Raw genomic sequence first — 16,982 nt, forward strand, 5'->3', positions numbered from 1 at the left:
CTATTTTGTAAATTATAATAAAACTACAAATAATTTGATTGATCAAGTACTGCTACATATTTGAGATGTAAGGACTAAGGAAAATTTAATTTTTCCTATTAGAACATTTTCTATTTTCATTTTATTCTTATTTTGATATTTACGATGTAAATGATCTATTGATTAATATAAATGTGCAAATTGACAGTGTCAATGTCATATTTTGATAAAGACTTAAAGAAAAGTCGAAACTTTAAATTTTATCTTCCACAAATTATCAAAAAAACTAATTTTAAAACAGAAGAAACGTAAAATCAAGAGCATTTAGAGGCATTAATATATCAAAAGGTCTAAGAAATTAAAAATTTGTAATATGTTTAGGATATCCCCTGTAGTTCAACTTGTGATCTCCCTTCAATGAATGGTTTAGGGGTATCATCTACACAGGTATGTTTTTTATTAATTGCTTATTTATATAAACTAAAAAAAGTGGAAAATGTAATGTTATAATCATTTTCAACTCCTACATAGTCCGATGATATTGAATGGTATTGATTATTATTATTATTATAGAATCGTAATTTGCCTGCGCTGAAACTATTTCCTTTTAAAAAGTAGAATTCTGATTGAAAAACAAATTCTGGACTTGTCTACTGTTATAACTACTAATTCATGTTGTTACATTTTATTTATCATTCACTTCAATTGAATAGTATTTAAAGGCATATATTCTATATCCAAAATAGGCAAAATTGTCAATTATTTTAGAATATCTTAGCAATGCAGTCTACTATCAGTAAATACAATATGTGCTCTCAACTAATTATAATTTGATTTGTGTCTCAGGCTCTGGCTCCTTCCTTAGACCGTCGTACTATGGAACTGTCTTTAGAAGTAAGTTTTTAACCAACTTTTTTAAAAATGGTAGCTAGAAAGTTACTCTATGAAAAATTGCTTCTCTCTTATTACTGTATGCAGTTCTAGTATTCAAAAGCTTTTAACTCATTTAATTAATTGATTTTCGTATGAATTAAATTTGCGTGTCAAATATTTCATTTATTCATCTAATCACATTTTATTGTTATCAATTTGAACTGTCTCGGTATATAAGTCAATTTGTAGCATTGTCCAATATAATGTTGATATAGTTACATCTTGTAGAAAAAGGCAGGGAACATGGGATCGGAGATTATGGAAAATGTACTACAGTTTCAGTAATAGTATAGCAATAGGACAGACAAAACGCAGAAGCTGCTCATACCATTTCATTATTTTTAAAATAAATGATCAAGAATAAACGTACTATAACAAAACTAACAAAAAAATATCTTATAGCATTATTATGTTCTATATTTCCTGCCTTATTCACATCATGGGTATTTTTAGGTCTGTTAGTGTAGATTTTATATTTAAAATAAGAGCCTATCCTAGATCTTCTTATCGTACTATTTATTCAGATAATTTACATTTATGCAAGAATATGTATATACAAATACTTGATTTTTTAGGCCCTATTTCACAATGTTGTTACTTTAAGTAGTCGTTCTATGGAATCATCTTTAGAGGTAAGTTTTAAACGAATGTCCACATCATTAATTATGCAAGTTAATATTGAAAACATAAAAATAGTTTGATTGAAGAATGAATGAAGAAAAAACAATCTACCCCTTTCATTTGATATTATCTGAACGCACTTGGTTTGTTCCAACCTGTTAGTCTGGACCATTCTTGGAATGGTTATTGAATTCGTTTAAATGATATTTTCTGCGTAATCTCCGGCTCTGGCTATCGACCAAGTATCGAAAAGACCGTCCCGGAAACGGTTGGAATACAAAACACATTCGATCATATACATATATGTAATAATTCTGATTGAACAATTAAAATGGGAAGAAATGTCCTGCAAGTGCTGAAAATATATTATCTCGATCCAGATACCTCGTTCAGATTGCGCATACTAGAGAATGCGCAAAAGAGAGGTGGAGCTTCAGAGGATAGAGAAATCGTTATCATTCTGTTTTTCTAGATCGGAACAGCTTCCTCTTATAGAAACTGTCCATATAGAAGTATTAATATATGTTCATATAACGGTAATTGCCCGGTTTGAACACGTAATCTCTTACGCAGAATTATCACAGTACAAAGGCTTGTGTCATCGCTCTCAACTATTAAGGTGCCTTGTGCTCTATATATTCTTTCGTACCACTAACAACAAACAGCAACGGTAATTACAACCGTGTATGTAAATTCTCACACCTAGATAACAATTATATTTATCAGTTTCAACATAGACGTGAATCATCGCTTAATAAAACATTAAAGTTTGCTAATATCGGGAATTGCTTTCTACTTGAATGCATTAACAAATTTTATTTATATAATATAATATATATAATATTATTCTCAAATCGAGAATGAAAATTAAACTCGAAATCCGACTAACATATTCAAGTCAAAGCCACCAGTCCGAAAACTTTTCGATTATACGACCACTTGACAGTGGGAAAGTTAGCCGGGGAAAATCGGAAAACATGTCGTATTCACAAAAGGATAATGACTAGGGGGTTAGTTTTATGATTACATAATTATTATTTGTACAGAAAACACGAAAACAATTTTGTTCGACAATTTTTTTTGAATTTTTCGATTTTATTTCCTTCGTCCCAGTAACTGGGTTGTCAGAAAGTTTATTTGAAATGAAAGAAATTTGGTGATTATTACTAGCTGTGGGACAAAAAATAGCTAATGGTAGAAAAAGTTATACTTCACCAAAATATAGGTAAAATATGCGCTGAAAATTGGTTTCCATTCTCTTCAAACTATATCCAAGAACGGGATGTGAAGTTTTTTAAACTCTCTGCCAAATGGTCGCATAAATGGAAAGTTTTCAGACTTGGAAACTGGTGGGCTAGTTTATATATATATATATATATATATATATATATATATATATATATATATATATATATATATATTCATAGAAATTATTTTATCTAATTTTATTTTCGATAATATTTTTTACAATTTCTTTAAAAGTTACCCTTTTAAAATTTTAATATTGAGTGGCTAGCAGAAGAAAATAGGATTATATGCGACGCTTCAGAAATAGCAAAATCGAATTATAAGATTATAATTAATGATTATAATAATTATTGATAACTGTTTGTCTTAAATACATTTCATTTACTAACTAAAAAGTATACTGAATTGATAGCAGTATTCCTTCAAACAAGGAAATGATAGGGAAAGAACAACCATCGCCTATTTCTAGTCTTGAGCTGATAATATATTCAACTATAATAAGAGCACTATAGCTTTGGTATGTTTCAGGTCAGTAGAAGTCCACATTCTATGGGATATTCATGTCATAAACATGGTCAACCTCATAGCTTATTTTGTCGCACGTGCCATATTCCAGCATGCACTGAATGTATTACGGAAGAGCATAATGGTCATCAGTTCATGTATATCCAGGACGCTATTCATTCAGCCAGAGAGACGAATCACAAACTTCATGTTGAAGCTCGTCAAACTATTGGTATCATTAAAAACGCAATAGAAAACATTAAACGTGTTTATGAAAATGTTGAACAAAGATCTATTACAGCTGTTACGGAGACTAAAAAACTGATAAGAAGGTAATTACTTTCCTGATTGTATCAACATATTTTGCTTCTTTCAAATCGAATGTTTCAAATATTAGAATTTGCTTTGATATTTAAAAACTGATTGTCCATTTAATAAATTGATAATTGCAGTATTGAACATGATTATTGATGGAAAATGAATCCTGGTAATATCATACCAAGTTTTCCTATGTTTATGATCAATCAATAGCTAGTTGACAACCAAACATTTCAAAGGGCGAAATTAAAGACTGTCCATTTTTAGAATAATCATAAATGCATTAAATCGACGCGACGATTTCAAAATTAGACCTGTACCTCAAGTTTGTATTAGCTGCATGTTATTAGAATTGTGAAATTGAATAAAACTGATTCAAATATGCAGCAATAAATTTTGAAATAAACTTTATCCTGTACATAACGGGAGTCTAATTGTTTTGCATAAAATATATTTGACTTAACAGTAGTTTACATAATTTTCTCATGATATTAAATTGTTCATGTTGAGGTTCCTGTAGTAATAATTGGATCTAAAGAACTTTAATTATTATAATAATTATTTTACAAGAGGGTTGCAACTTAAGTTTTGAGATAGAAAAATAAAAACTAAGTGGCTTTATTGTTTTCCGCTATTGTATTCGCTATTAAAATCAAAAAACTTTCGCAACATGTTTCCAAAACATGTGATTTGAACGCATCAACCGATTCTTCATGTGTAGAAAAACGTTAACCTCGCAATTTAATTACATTTTTTGACCGACGTGAATATTTTAAGTATTTATAAACAACTCAAATAGCACTCATATGACAACACTCTCTCAGTACTTTCTCCGTTAAAAATGTTGAACTTTTATTATGGCAATGTCAGATGTGATATATTCACATCAGTCAAATCATCAAAATATTTTGATAAAGACTGAAAGTAGTAGAAACGTCAAAATGTTTATCTATCTTTCAGAAATTATTATACTAAAATCAAGACGATTTAAAAACATAACCATATAAAAGGTCTAAGAAATTTTTTTCTTAGACCTTTTCATATATTAATGCATCTTAAATGTTCTTGATTTTAGGTCTCTTCTGTTTCAAAATTGGTTTTTTCTTATGGTATTTAAAAGTAAGATAAATTTTGACGTTTCGTCTTTACCAAAATATGATATTGACACTGACAATTTGCTTATTTATATTGATCTATAGATCACCTTCATCATGAATATCAAAAAAAAAAGATAAAATCAACTTAGAACTTTGATCCAATAAGAAAGATTCATTTTCCTTGGTTTTCACGCCTTAAATATATTAAATTTATTAGAATTTACAAAATAGAGCTATAAATTTTACTTAAATTATTTAGATCTTTTTTATCATTTATATCTTTTTCGTTTGTAAAAATTCTCTTTTTCGTGTATTAGATTCCGTTTCAAGAATTTTTGAATCTTTATAATTAAATTTGCGTCTTTTTGATATTACATGATTCGTTAATGCAGTTCTATTTTTTTATCGTATTGATGACACGAATTGAAGCTTAAATATCTTGAGAACCAACATATTTAAATGATAAATAACATTCAAGAAAAGGATAAACAGATAATACAATCAATTAAAAAACAAACAGAAACGAAACATAAAACATTTTTGCTTACCATATGTACAAGGACTTCCCCAACAGTTATCGAATTATTTCAATATACGAAATCAACTTGGTTCTCAAGATATTTAAACTTCAATTCGTGTCATCCTATGTCACAAAAAAGATCAGTAATAAATAGTTTATAGTTCTATTTTGTAAATTCTAATAAAACTACAAATAATTCAATTGATTACCACTACATGTTTGAGATGTAAGGACTGAGGAAAAATTAACTTCTTGTTAGAACAAAGTTCTATTTTGATTTTGATATTCATGATGAAGAATCTATTGATTAATATAAATACGCAAATTTTCAGTCAATATCATATATTGATAAAGACTTAAAAATAGTCGAAACGTCAAAAGAAATAGAAAATAATAACTTCATAAATTTTCTACATATGATACTCATTACAACTAATGACAATAAAATCTTAAATAATTTTCAATAATTTTTGAAAACTAGATAAAATTTTGACGTTTTGACTTTTGTTTAAGTCTTTATCAAAACAACATATCCTATCCAAACACAATATAATGTGTCATAAATCAGAAAATACATTGTCCCCATTATATACAAAATTAAAAAGCAAAACTAAAAATACATAAAAAGCTAATTTTATTTAAATTGTCCAGGAAATGTTGAAATTTTTGGAACCGTTGGTGATATTCATACTGATTGAAATATCACTACATCAACACTCACAATTATACTGTCTGACTCGCGTTCCTATAACCAAGTTATTAAACTGATTTTCAGCTTACCTTCAGTTTTTGGAATCTTCTTCTTTTTGTTTGTGATGATGGGCTCAATCCTCAGATTATACACCCAGGCTAAGTTAAGGTTCCTGCAATTTGATTTAACTGTCTAGAGTTGCGAATATTATCGCGTCTGACTCATAGTCATCACTCTTTCCAGCCGTCTGAAATTATCAGATTTTACAGTTTGTTTTATTTGAAAAAGCAAATATTATCAAAACAATTTTATCAGTTGGATTAATAAGCATGCATTCCAAGCTTAAAACAGAGCTGCGACTAAACAAGCAATTAAGCATACTAAAATAAAATATATTTCTAATGTCACTTCTAATGCTGCTGCATTCTAATAGCTTGTGTTTCAAACTCCCTACTTCCCCGCACACACACCGAGGCAAGTCGACCACTCCAATTCTACAAAGATGCTCTTGAGTGCCACAATGACCCATTCTCATTCTACTCATCATAGTGATTCTGGCCCTATCCAAATTCACTTGACAAAACCACGGTTTTTGATTTATTTTGCCCATAGGTTTATAGTTTTATACAGATGTTTTCCTTTTATTTTGCATATTTCTGTCCATTCCTCATTCCACAGGTCCCTATTTCTTTATTGATGAAAGGTAATAGATCTTTATAGTCAGTTTCTCTAAAATGATGGATATTATCTTCATTGAGGCTCTGCTTCGCATTTTTATCTGCCTTCTCATTCCCGTGTATCCCTGTGTGACTAGGTATCGAAGCCAATTCAATTTCTATTCCCATTTGTTTGGTGGATGTTGGTGCATTCCGCTATTAAGACTAAGTCGTCAGCAAATGCCAATAACTCTACTCCCCCTGTCTTCAGATCAAACATATCATTTGTGTAGATGTTGTATAGTAATGAACTAATGAACAGACCGAGCCCTGAGGTAATCCTTTACATACTGGTCTTGATAGTCTTCCACTACAAGTATCTTTAATTTGGAATTTTTAATTTGGACTATTTCCTTCGAAAAATTTAAGCCAACCAAAAAGCTGTAATATTTTATGTTTACCTAGCAACGATCAAATTTCAGCGATAATACTGCACTAGTGCAAATTATCGATAATTTGCACTAGTGCCAAATTTTCGTCTAGGATTAATAAACATCATTTGGTTTTAATTTTATATTTTAAGAAAAGGAACAATTATTGAAAATGCAATTAGAATATACAACTTTACTGGAGGCCGACGATGGTGTTTCTATGCTGCTTCCACCACTTCTTATTGTTACTTCGCTACTGTCATTTCGCATTAAATTAAATTTTTCTCAGGAAATAGTCTGCCAAAATGCCCTCTCGTGCATGTCAAATTGTCTCATAATTTCCTCGAGTGCGCATTCGCGCACTCGAGAAAATTAAATTATCGACAATTTGACATGCACTCGGGACATTAATATTAATAATTCTACTAGAATAGTAGCTTATTATATCAATAGTTTTTTGTGGAATTTTCAGCTTTGCCAATTTATCCAATAAAAAGGGTATTCTCACATTATCATAGGCTAATTTAATATCAAGAAACACAGCTAGCAAATTTTTGGTTTTCTTAAAGGATAGAATTATTTTAGTTTCTAGCATAATCAAATTGTCCTAGATACTTCTTCCCTTCTTAAATCCACTTTGATTTTGATTAATTATCGATTCATTTTCCAGTTCATATTCTAACCTATTTTTAATTAGATTCTCAAATATCTTCATAACACAGGATTGTAATGCAATATACCCATAATTTTCTATTTGATCTGGGTTTCTTTCTGATTTTACTATAGGACAAATTATTTGCGTTTTCCAATCATCCGGGATATTACTTTTTTCATAGATTTAAAAGACTGATTTTACATGAAATTGCTAAATTCTTTATTTGATTATTTGAGAATAAATAATGTGATCCACACCTGGAGCAGTATCTTTAGTTTTTCTATTGCTACCACAATTAGTGCTTCTAAAGTTAACTTTTCATCTTCGTTATCAATCTCATAATATTGATGTTCATTAGGTATGTCAGGGGTTGTTATGTGGTTGACAAAGCTGTCGAGGTTGTCCTTAACAAAATTATTTGATGTAATTGTTTTTTATTATTAAATTTCCTAACAGTGTTCCAAATATATTTTATGTCATTTTCTCTGCTGATAGTGTTACAAAATTGAATAAAGCTATTCTTTTTTTTTGGATTTAAGGTCTTTTGGACTTTTTTACTCGGGCCACCTGTAAATTCATGTTTATATAATTTTCGTTTCTACTGTTATCTAAATATTATTGTTAAGCTGATTTTCTTTCTTTAATCAGCTTGTTGCATTCATAATCCCACCATATGGTAGGCTGCATCTTTTTTAGCTCCTTCCCTTCTTCTTTGGTACACAAACTGCCATGGCTTCTTTGATGATTTTAATTATATTACCATAGTTTTCATCAGTTGTCTGGTTTATCATATTTCCTGTTAACAAGTTATATTTGCTCCAGTCCGCTAATTTGAAGTTAAATGATTGCTTTATAGGTGTAAAGTAGTTGTTCACCTATGGTAAATAATGATTTTTTGTAAATTCTATTATTATTTATTATTATCGGAAAATGATCACTATTTCCCCTGTCTGCTCAAAATTATTATTTTCATTACAAATATCTTTTAAAACATTTTGTTTAGTCTTACCTTATTAGGGTTATAAATATTAATTACTAGAATTTTCCTAATTGATATAGCCTAAATGATTGTACCATAAGGTTTATTTGAAGCGTTTAAATTGTAAGGTTTAGGAGAGAGACTCCTTTTTTCTATAATAGCAATGCCATTGTGGCCATCTGAAGAATCTATTCTAAAAGTAATGTATGGATAAACTTTCCAATTGATACTATTTTTTAAAAAGGTCTCCTGTAGGATAGCTACTTCAGGGTCTATATGATGCAGTAGATACTCTAGGTTGTAATTGTTTATGCTATGCACATTCCATAGTAATACTTTGAATTTTGAAAAAAGAAAACTTAATATTTAGCTATGACCCAGACGGATGTTGATATCCGGTAGATCATTTAAAACATCTCATCATATTCACCCAATCCAGGAAGTTCCTCCCCTGCTTCTGTGGAGGTGCTTCCTCCTCTGTTTTTGATATTTTCTTGAATAATATTTGAGTACCTAATTAACCCTTCTATGGGGATATTGATGTCTTTAAAGTAGTTTGTTATGTTTGTGGTGATTTCTTATTTTTTGCGAATGGGTGGATATTCTTATAGGGGAGTGGTTGTCGCATTGGTTTTGAGGATTATTTTGATTACTTCTAGAACTGGAGCTTCTGTGTTGTCTGTTTATTATTGGGGAGTAAGGGAAAAGTTGGTGTTTCACCAAATAGTTACTGTGAGCTACTTTATTTTAATTGAGTGTATCGTTGTGTCTTGGTCTTTTAGGGCTTCTAGTGACTGTATTATAATTGTTTTTTGGCTGATTAGGTGTAGAAGAAAATAGGTGTCTTTGAGGGATGCTAACTGTTTGGATTTTAATGGAGGGAAATTAATATAATTTGGTTCTACTTGCGCATTATTCGGTCTATCTTTGGTTTCTGGGAATCAATTTATTAGCTTCATAGAAGGAGATATTTTGATAGCTCATCAGTTTTGAATTTTTTTTTGCCTTAGCTCCTCATATTCTTCCACATTTTTAAGAACATTCTGTGTATTGTGCTCTTTCCTACAATACAAACAAGATTTATTTTTAATTTCACACCTCTCTGCTTCATGGCTCTTATTTCCACATTTGTGGCATCCAGCTTTTCCTTTGCATTGTTTTGTCGTGTGATTGAACCTGTAGCATTTTAAGCATAGTACAACTCATCTTATATATGTTCTTACTTCTTACTTATTTGAATATAAATTTACATATCTAGGGAAATTTTTCCATGGAATGTAATAATATAGGAACCTGTTGGTACATACGTTATTGACTGGGATACCTTGTCCACTACACTACGATTTATTCCTCGAGCTTCTATAGCTTTATATATATTGTCCGATTCTTCATTTGCTCTTATTACAATTTCTTCTTCAGATAGATTAGCGCCGATTCCTTTCACTACTCCTTTATATGTCAATAAAGAGGCTGGTATGAACATTTCATATCCTTACTTTTTGATTTCTTCGTTGTTATGTAAGTCATTTGCATAAGTTGGGGTTCAGAAAGTTATTGCAGCCCTGTTTCTACCTTTTTTATCAATCTGTAGAATTCCTTTAATTTATTGTTTGTGCAGGAATCTGTCCAGTTCCACTGGATGAAGATTGCTTATGTTTTTGTCTTTGTGCCGGAAGGCTCTCCCTGTCTTTCTTGCATGTGGGGTTATTACTCCTAATTTGTCTTCGATTAAAAACACACAAAAACTACCTTTGGCTTCCACTAATTTGATTTAAGTGTTTTAATTCTCTGTATAAATTTGCACTTATTTATAAGGATGATATATATATATATATATATATATATATATATATATATATATATATATATACATATATATATATATATATACATACACATACATATATACATAAATTGATATTTTTTTTCAGTTACATGAACGCTTTAAACAACAGAGAAGCTGAGCTTTTACAAAACATAGACAAAACTCGACAAATTAAAGGCAGACTACTCACGTCTCAATTAGAGAATCTCAGCCATGTTTTGACAGAACTTATGCGAATCTCCAATTTATTAAATGAATCGTCAAAAATTAATAATACAATCGATTTATTAAAATTGAATGATACAGCTACCAATGAAATGAGACAGTTGAGAGCAGTACGGCCAGAATTAACACCTTGCGAAGATGATGATGTACTATTTCTTCCTCCTGACAATACTGTATTTCGTTTATTATCCACAATAGGTGGTATCGGCATAAATAATTCCTCCAGAATATTAAATAATGGTGCTAATACCCAGAATAAGGTATTTTTAACCATTCCTAGAAGAGTAACAGAAGTTCAGCCCATGAGTCAAACTATCTATGGTGCTAACCACATTGCCGTTGAACATAATCCGGTACCATCTCTAGTATTCGGTTCCGAGGGAAAGGAAGATGGTGAATTATGTAGACCATGGGGTGTCTGTTGCGATTTTATGGGACATATAGTTGTTACTGATAGAAGTAATAATAGAATACAAGTTTTCAGCCCTAAGGGAATTTTTCTTTATAAATTTGGAAGGCAAGGTACGGGCCCAGGGGAATTTGATAGGCCCGCTGGTATTACTATCAATCCCAGAGGCCATATTGTTGTAGCTGATAAAGATAATCATCGTATACAGGTATTTAAAATGGATGGTACGTTTGTTTCGATGTTTGGTGAAAAGGGTGTTGAACATGGACAGTTTAATTACCCTTGGGATGTGGCTTGTAACAAACAAGGACACGTTGTTGTGTCAGATACTAGGAATCATCGCATACAGATATTTGATAGTAATGGTAGATTTTTGAGAAAATATGGCTATGAAGTTAATACATATAGGTGGAAAATTTTTGACACTCCAAGAGGTGTTTGCTTTGCTCCAAATGGTAATATTATTGTAACAGATTTCAACAATCACAAATTGATAGTAATCAATGAAAGAACAAATGAAGTACAATATGTTGGAAAGGAAGGATCAGGCTATGAACAATTTCTAAGGCCCCAAGGTATAGTATGTGATGATAATGGGAAAATAATAGTAGCAGATTCGCGAAATAACAGGATACAAGTACTTGATCTTAGTGGAAACTTTTGCTGGGCAGTTGGAAGCTTTGGAACAGGTGCAGGACAATTGGATAGACCTAGTGGCATCTGTTTGAACCCCGATGGTCGCATCACAGTTGTAGATTTTGCAAATAGTCGTGTACAAATGTTTTAGTTTATTTTTAATGTTTTTTTTTCTACTTATTCTATATTTTCAAAAGTAAGTGTTTAGTAATAGGTATATAATTGCGGAGGTATTTATTATACGTTCTCATTATTTTTTGCTTGTTGACTTTCTATGTTTTATTGAGAATACAAAAAATACATTCCCGTATAAAAATTATTCAGATTTAGATACTTCGTATTAAATGTATCGATTATTCTATTTCAGGATATGTAAAATAATAAATGTACAGTGTTTATTAAAATAATAAAAAGCACGTAACACGCTTATGTTATTTTAATGTAATAATCTTTGAAAAACTGTGCAAAAATATTGGCTGTAGAATGTAACTAAACTAATTTTAGTGAAAATCGATGCATTTAAAAGTTTATGATATTTCAAATATTTGGAGTTAATTACACGTTTGTCACAAACAGCTCATTAAAAAAATAATAATAAATACAAATGAAAAAGACTGAAATATATATTTTTAAAAGGTAGCTAGATATAATGAAATCTCCCTTCACTGCATAAAATTTTTCATAATTTTTGATTCAAATATGGAGAGGGAATGTATATATAAGAAATGTTGTTTTAGCAGTGGTAGTATTAATTGTTACTGATAGTGACACATTTTGTGATAAATTTCTGAAGTAAAGTGGATATACTTGATAATATATATTCAACCATTTACTTCTAAAATGTTTTTATATTTGCTCTAATAAGAATACTTTTAATTGAATATTCAAAAGACTAGACTGTTAAGTTGAGATTGGTCTTGAAAATAAAAAGCATAATATTGCGAAACGAATTTTAACTGCATCGATCAATAGCTTTCTTAAATAACTTATTCATCGCCAACAATATACTTAATGTACATTTTTTTCAAAACTTACTTGTAAAATATATTTTTTAGATTTATTTCAACATGTTGAATACAGTCGAGATGGTAGGTTATGCGTTTATAATCGAATTTTGTACAATTATGAATATATATTTTGGAATAAAGTTTCAAACAATTTCTTACAAATACGAGGTTAATGAGTATATTATTTCATATAGCTAGTATAAGTTAGTTTCCATTTATCACTTCCTTTTTCACCATATTTATAATCACATTTTATGAATTTATTTTTTTGTGTATAACAATGAAATTCAATAATTTCACAAACCTACAAAAAATGGAAGAACTGAAATTAGTAGCCATTCATTTTAAAAACACATAGTCGATGAATTCCAAGATGCTCACAACGAAGGTCTTGACAATATCCTAAGTGTATATAACCTACATAAAATTGTCTCCCATCTTTATTCAACACATTAAGAATGACCAACCTAATCTCAAGTGTTATTTTTCGTATTAAGTAATTCATATCAACGTTGTACACAATACCCTTCACTTATCTGCAAATATTTTTTCGAAATGCTGCCAAATAATTATAGCGATTCGGATCGCCCTCAGTGGTAGAGGAACAAGATATCACACTATTCACTTATTCATATACACGGGGCAAAACTAAAAATAGGTTGAGTGTTTTAATTCGGAATAAGTTTAAATATACATGTTTCTATTTGGTGATTAACTAAATTTTGAAAATATCTACAGGGTTCCTAATTTTTTGTAGTTTATACCAACAAATCAAGTAATTAGTACTGTAATGATTCGCATATTCTATTTAGTAAAATAAAATAACATACTTATTTTATTTATATATAATTGTTTCATTAGTAAATTTAAATTTTTCATGAACATCATTATTTTCACCAGGAAACAACATTTTCACAGCCTCTCTGGAAAACATTTTATGGTTTATCTAAGAAGTTGTCTTATCGGTAATAGAGCATGATCGGTTATTGTAGATCCGTGAGTAAGGTCTTTCTATGGTAAGAGTCATTGGCTATCATCCTTACAATTTTATTTAAAGCTTGGTCGATTCGATAGTAATAATAAAAAAGTTTGTGTTTATTTTATGTCACTTATTATAGTTTCTAGAATAAATCTATATTTAGTTTAATTTTATCATTCAATTTGGCTATACATATAACTGTACCCCGCTTCAATTTCCTCGTTGGTTTCTATTACAAATCTCTGAATCTAATTGGCCGAAAATCGCTTGGTATAGAGGAGCGTGAGTTTTGTCAGGCCATTTTTTTGTTGGTTGTGTTTCAATGTGAAGCTGTATTGGTTCAAATTAACTTTAAAATAGACTACCATCATTATTGGGTTCTGAGTAAAATTTTTTATGATATTGGTTTTGTGCTAACTCATCCCACCCCCATCTAAAATTAGACGAAAATTTTTGCAAACATCAGTTCTCCAAAGACTCCAATATTGAAGTAGATAGAGAGAAAGACCTAAATATGTACATCAACACTAACATTTATTAGTCAATAACTCATTTTTTCCTTGTAACATGTTAACTTTTCTTATTGTACTCAAGAATAACGTGGGTACAAATCTTTATGATTTCATCGAATTATGTCATACCGATTTTAGATAATCCGGCTTTCATACGATTGGATTTATTTTTTGATGAGACAAAATTTGTCACATACATGTGTCGTCGAGTAAAAGTAACGTTAATAGAAAGTTTCCTATGTCTGACGTTCATACAGAGCACTAATTGCACGGTATGTACCAAGTAGGATTGCCAAACTCCCATATTTCCCAGGCGTCGCGTATTTTAAGCTTATTTGTCTTAATGTCTTAATGTCTTGGGGGGACTGGCTTTGTCCCGTATTTGAACCGTGCTTCTTTTTTATTAATAAATCGATCGATCTAAGCTAGACAAAAATACTCACGCACACAACGTTCGCAACTTCGCATACACATATTTTCAAAATTTCCACACTACTTTCAATTGTAGTAATAAGCATTTTATCGAAATCTATCGTCTTTAACGTAAGTGAATTGCTGCCTGTACCGACCACTGATTGCTTCCCCTCCTGCCCGGCGCACTAATACAATGAAACTATTTCTCCCTTTTTGTTTGATGCATAATATATATCTTTCTTTCTTACTGTTTATTTCTAATGACAGAAATATTTAATTGATCGGTCATTGTTTTGAGACAACCGTTGCGTAAACACGCCATATTATTGAAAGCGACATTCATTAATTTATTGACAATATCAGTGATTTGAGTTATAGCGATAGTGACTGTGATAAAAATGCTAGTAGTAGTGTGATACCTTCCAAGAAAGCTAAAAGGCTAAAAAAGTATAATCAAAGCTGGGAAAATAGCTATTCTTGGTTAAAAAAAGTCAAAGAAAATCCGTATCAGGCATCTTGTTGCTTATACAATAAAGATTTTTCTTGTGCTCATGGTGGTCTCAGTACCCGTTTGAAGTTATCCACGGATTTCTACCACGAATATTTTTTCACAAAGTAAACTTAAATTTTGCGAAAAAAAATTAATAGAAGAGACATGTAATGATATAATATGCTACATAATTTTACTATCAAAAATTGAAGTAGAAAATAGATATTTATGCAACAAATGAGTAAAGTAATACTTTTTGTCACGAGTAGACGGTTTGACGGCAATTCCTACGAGTGAAAAGAAGTTACTTTACTCATTAGTTTCATACAAAAATTTTTCTACGTCCGTAGACTTAAAAAAATTCGACAAAACTTTTATTAATTTTTATTTTTTAATAGTAATATTAAAAGTACAACTGTGAGCATTATTAATTTGAAAAAGAAGTTACATTACTATTGGTACTTGAATTGGCAACATTTAACGAGTTCAATGAAATAACATTGTCTATAGTTGTATTTGTACTTATTGGATTGTTGGTAGATTGTTGTTTACAATGTTGCTTGAAGTCGAACTAGTTTTTCCCGTTAAAATTTTCACTGCGGAATCCCATTTTGTTATTGAGTGGTCTTCGTAATCATCTGCAACTGTGTTGGATTTCCAACCACCGTGCTTCTTTAATTGAATTATATCATCCCCGGAATCCAGTATTAGAGTCGCCGAAGAGCGTCGAAATGTATGCTCAGTGTAGTTTTTTTGATTAGGTAAATTCAAATATGTTACCATAAGTGAGGCAATTTTTGAAAAGGTACTGATACCTACAACATGGGCTTTGCATTTTCCATTTCTATACTGAGAAAAGAAATGATCTGTTGATGACATTTGTGGGTCGTTGGTTTTTATATTTTTTATAAATGTTTACCAAGTTTAATCTGATGTCAGATATTTCACCAATAACAGTAAATCGATGTTGAACAAAAGTTTTTGTATCAGGTACTGTGATGATTAAAACATTTTCGGTATTATTCATATCGTTATACTTCATTTTACATAATTCCTCCCTCCGCAGAGCTCCTGAGATTCCGAAAATTAAAGCAACTTGAGAGATGTTACAAATAATATCTAATCTTAGATTAACATTTTTTGATGTCATACCTTATGCCTGTGATAATGATCGTTTGGAGTTTGCAACAGAAACTTATTAATTTCTTCACGGGCAAATGTTTTGGATTTTCTGGGTTTATAGCCAACTGATTTCTTTTTCAAATATGCAAAGGGTTTGAGTATTTACGTCAATTTCATAGTAAGCTAGTAACACTCTGTCTGTGAAGTTGTTTATGCCTTTTTTAGTACGTCAGACAATAATTATATTTTTATATTTGAATTCCATTGTAGCTGAACAGGGCTAGCCTAAGAACTCGCAAACCTCGCTAACTTGTTCATAACAGTATTTTTTTATCACACCAAAAAATTTTATGACGCCAAAGAAAGTCATAAATTTAACATTTGAGCGTTAACGTGCATCGTTCGTTTTAAAATTGAAGCACCAAAATTTTCCCAAATTTCCTTTAACTATTGCGATGGTCACTGAATAATTAGTCTATTAACAAAAAATTGTGATGTATTATTAATAACGTCAAAAAAATTCATAAGTTTACGATTAAGCTCTGACGCGCATCATTTGTTTTGATATCGAAGATCCAAATGTTTTCAAATTTTCTTCAATTATGGCAAAGGACACTTAATAATTAATCTATTGACAAAAAATTGTAATGTATTCTTAATAACATCAAAAAAAATTCCTTTGCAATAGTTGAAGAAAATTTGGAGCTTCGATATAAAAACGAACGAGCCTC

General features: G+C 30.3%; 1 protein-coding gene across 6 annotated transcripts in view; it reads left to right on the top strand.

The window, feature by feature from the left end:
• LOC130898245 (E3 ubiquitin-protein ligase TRIM71) overlaps positions 1-12,298 on the top strand; it is a 30,682-nt gene extending 18,384 nt beyond the window's left edge. For all 6 annotated transcript variants that reach the window (XM_057807379.1, XM_057807381.1, XM_057807376.1 and 3 more), the window contains 5 exons: positions 361-426; positions 826-873; positions 1,488-1,544; positions 3,310-3,617; positions 10,564-12,298. In XM_057807379.1, the coding sequence (XP_057663362.1) occupies positions 361-426; positions 826-873; positions 1,488-1,544; positions 3,310-3,617; positions 10,564-11,878 (1,794 nt within the window). In that variant the 3' untranslated portion in view covers positions 11,879-12,298. The remainder of the gene's footprint in view (positions 1-360; positions 427-825; positions 874-1,487; positions 1,545-3,309; positions 3,618-10,563) is intronic.
• The last annotated feature ends 4,684 nt before the right edge of the window (positions 12,299-16,982 follow it).

The sequence above is a fragment of the Diorhabda carinulata genome, chromosome 9 (genome assembly GCF_026250575.1).
Source record: "Diorhabda carinulata isolate Delta chromosome 9, icDioCari1.1, whole genome shotgun sequence".
Lineage (NCBI taxonomy): Eukaryota > Metazoa > Arthropoda > Insecta > Coleoptera > Chrysomelidae > Diorhabda > Diorhabda carinulata.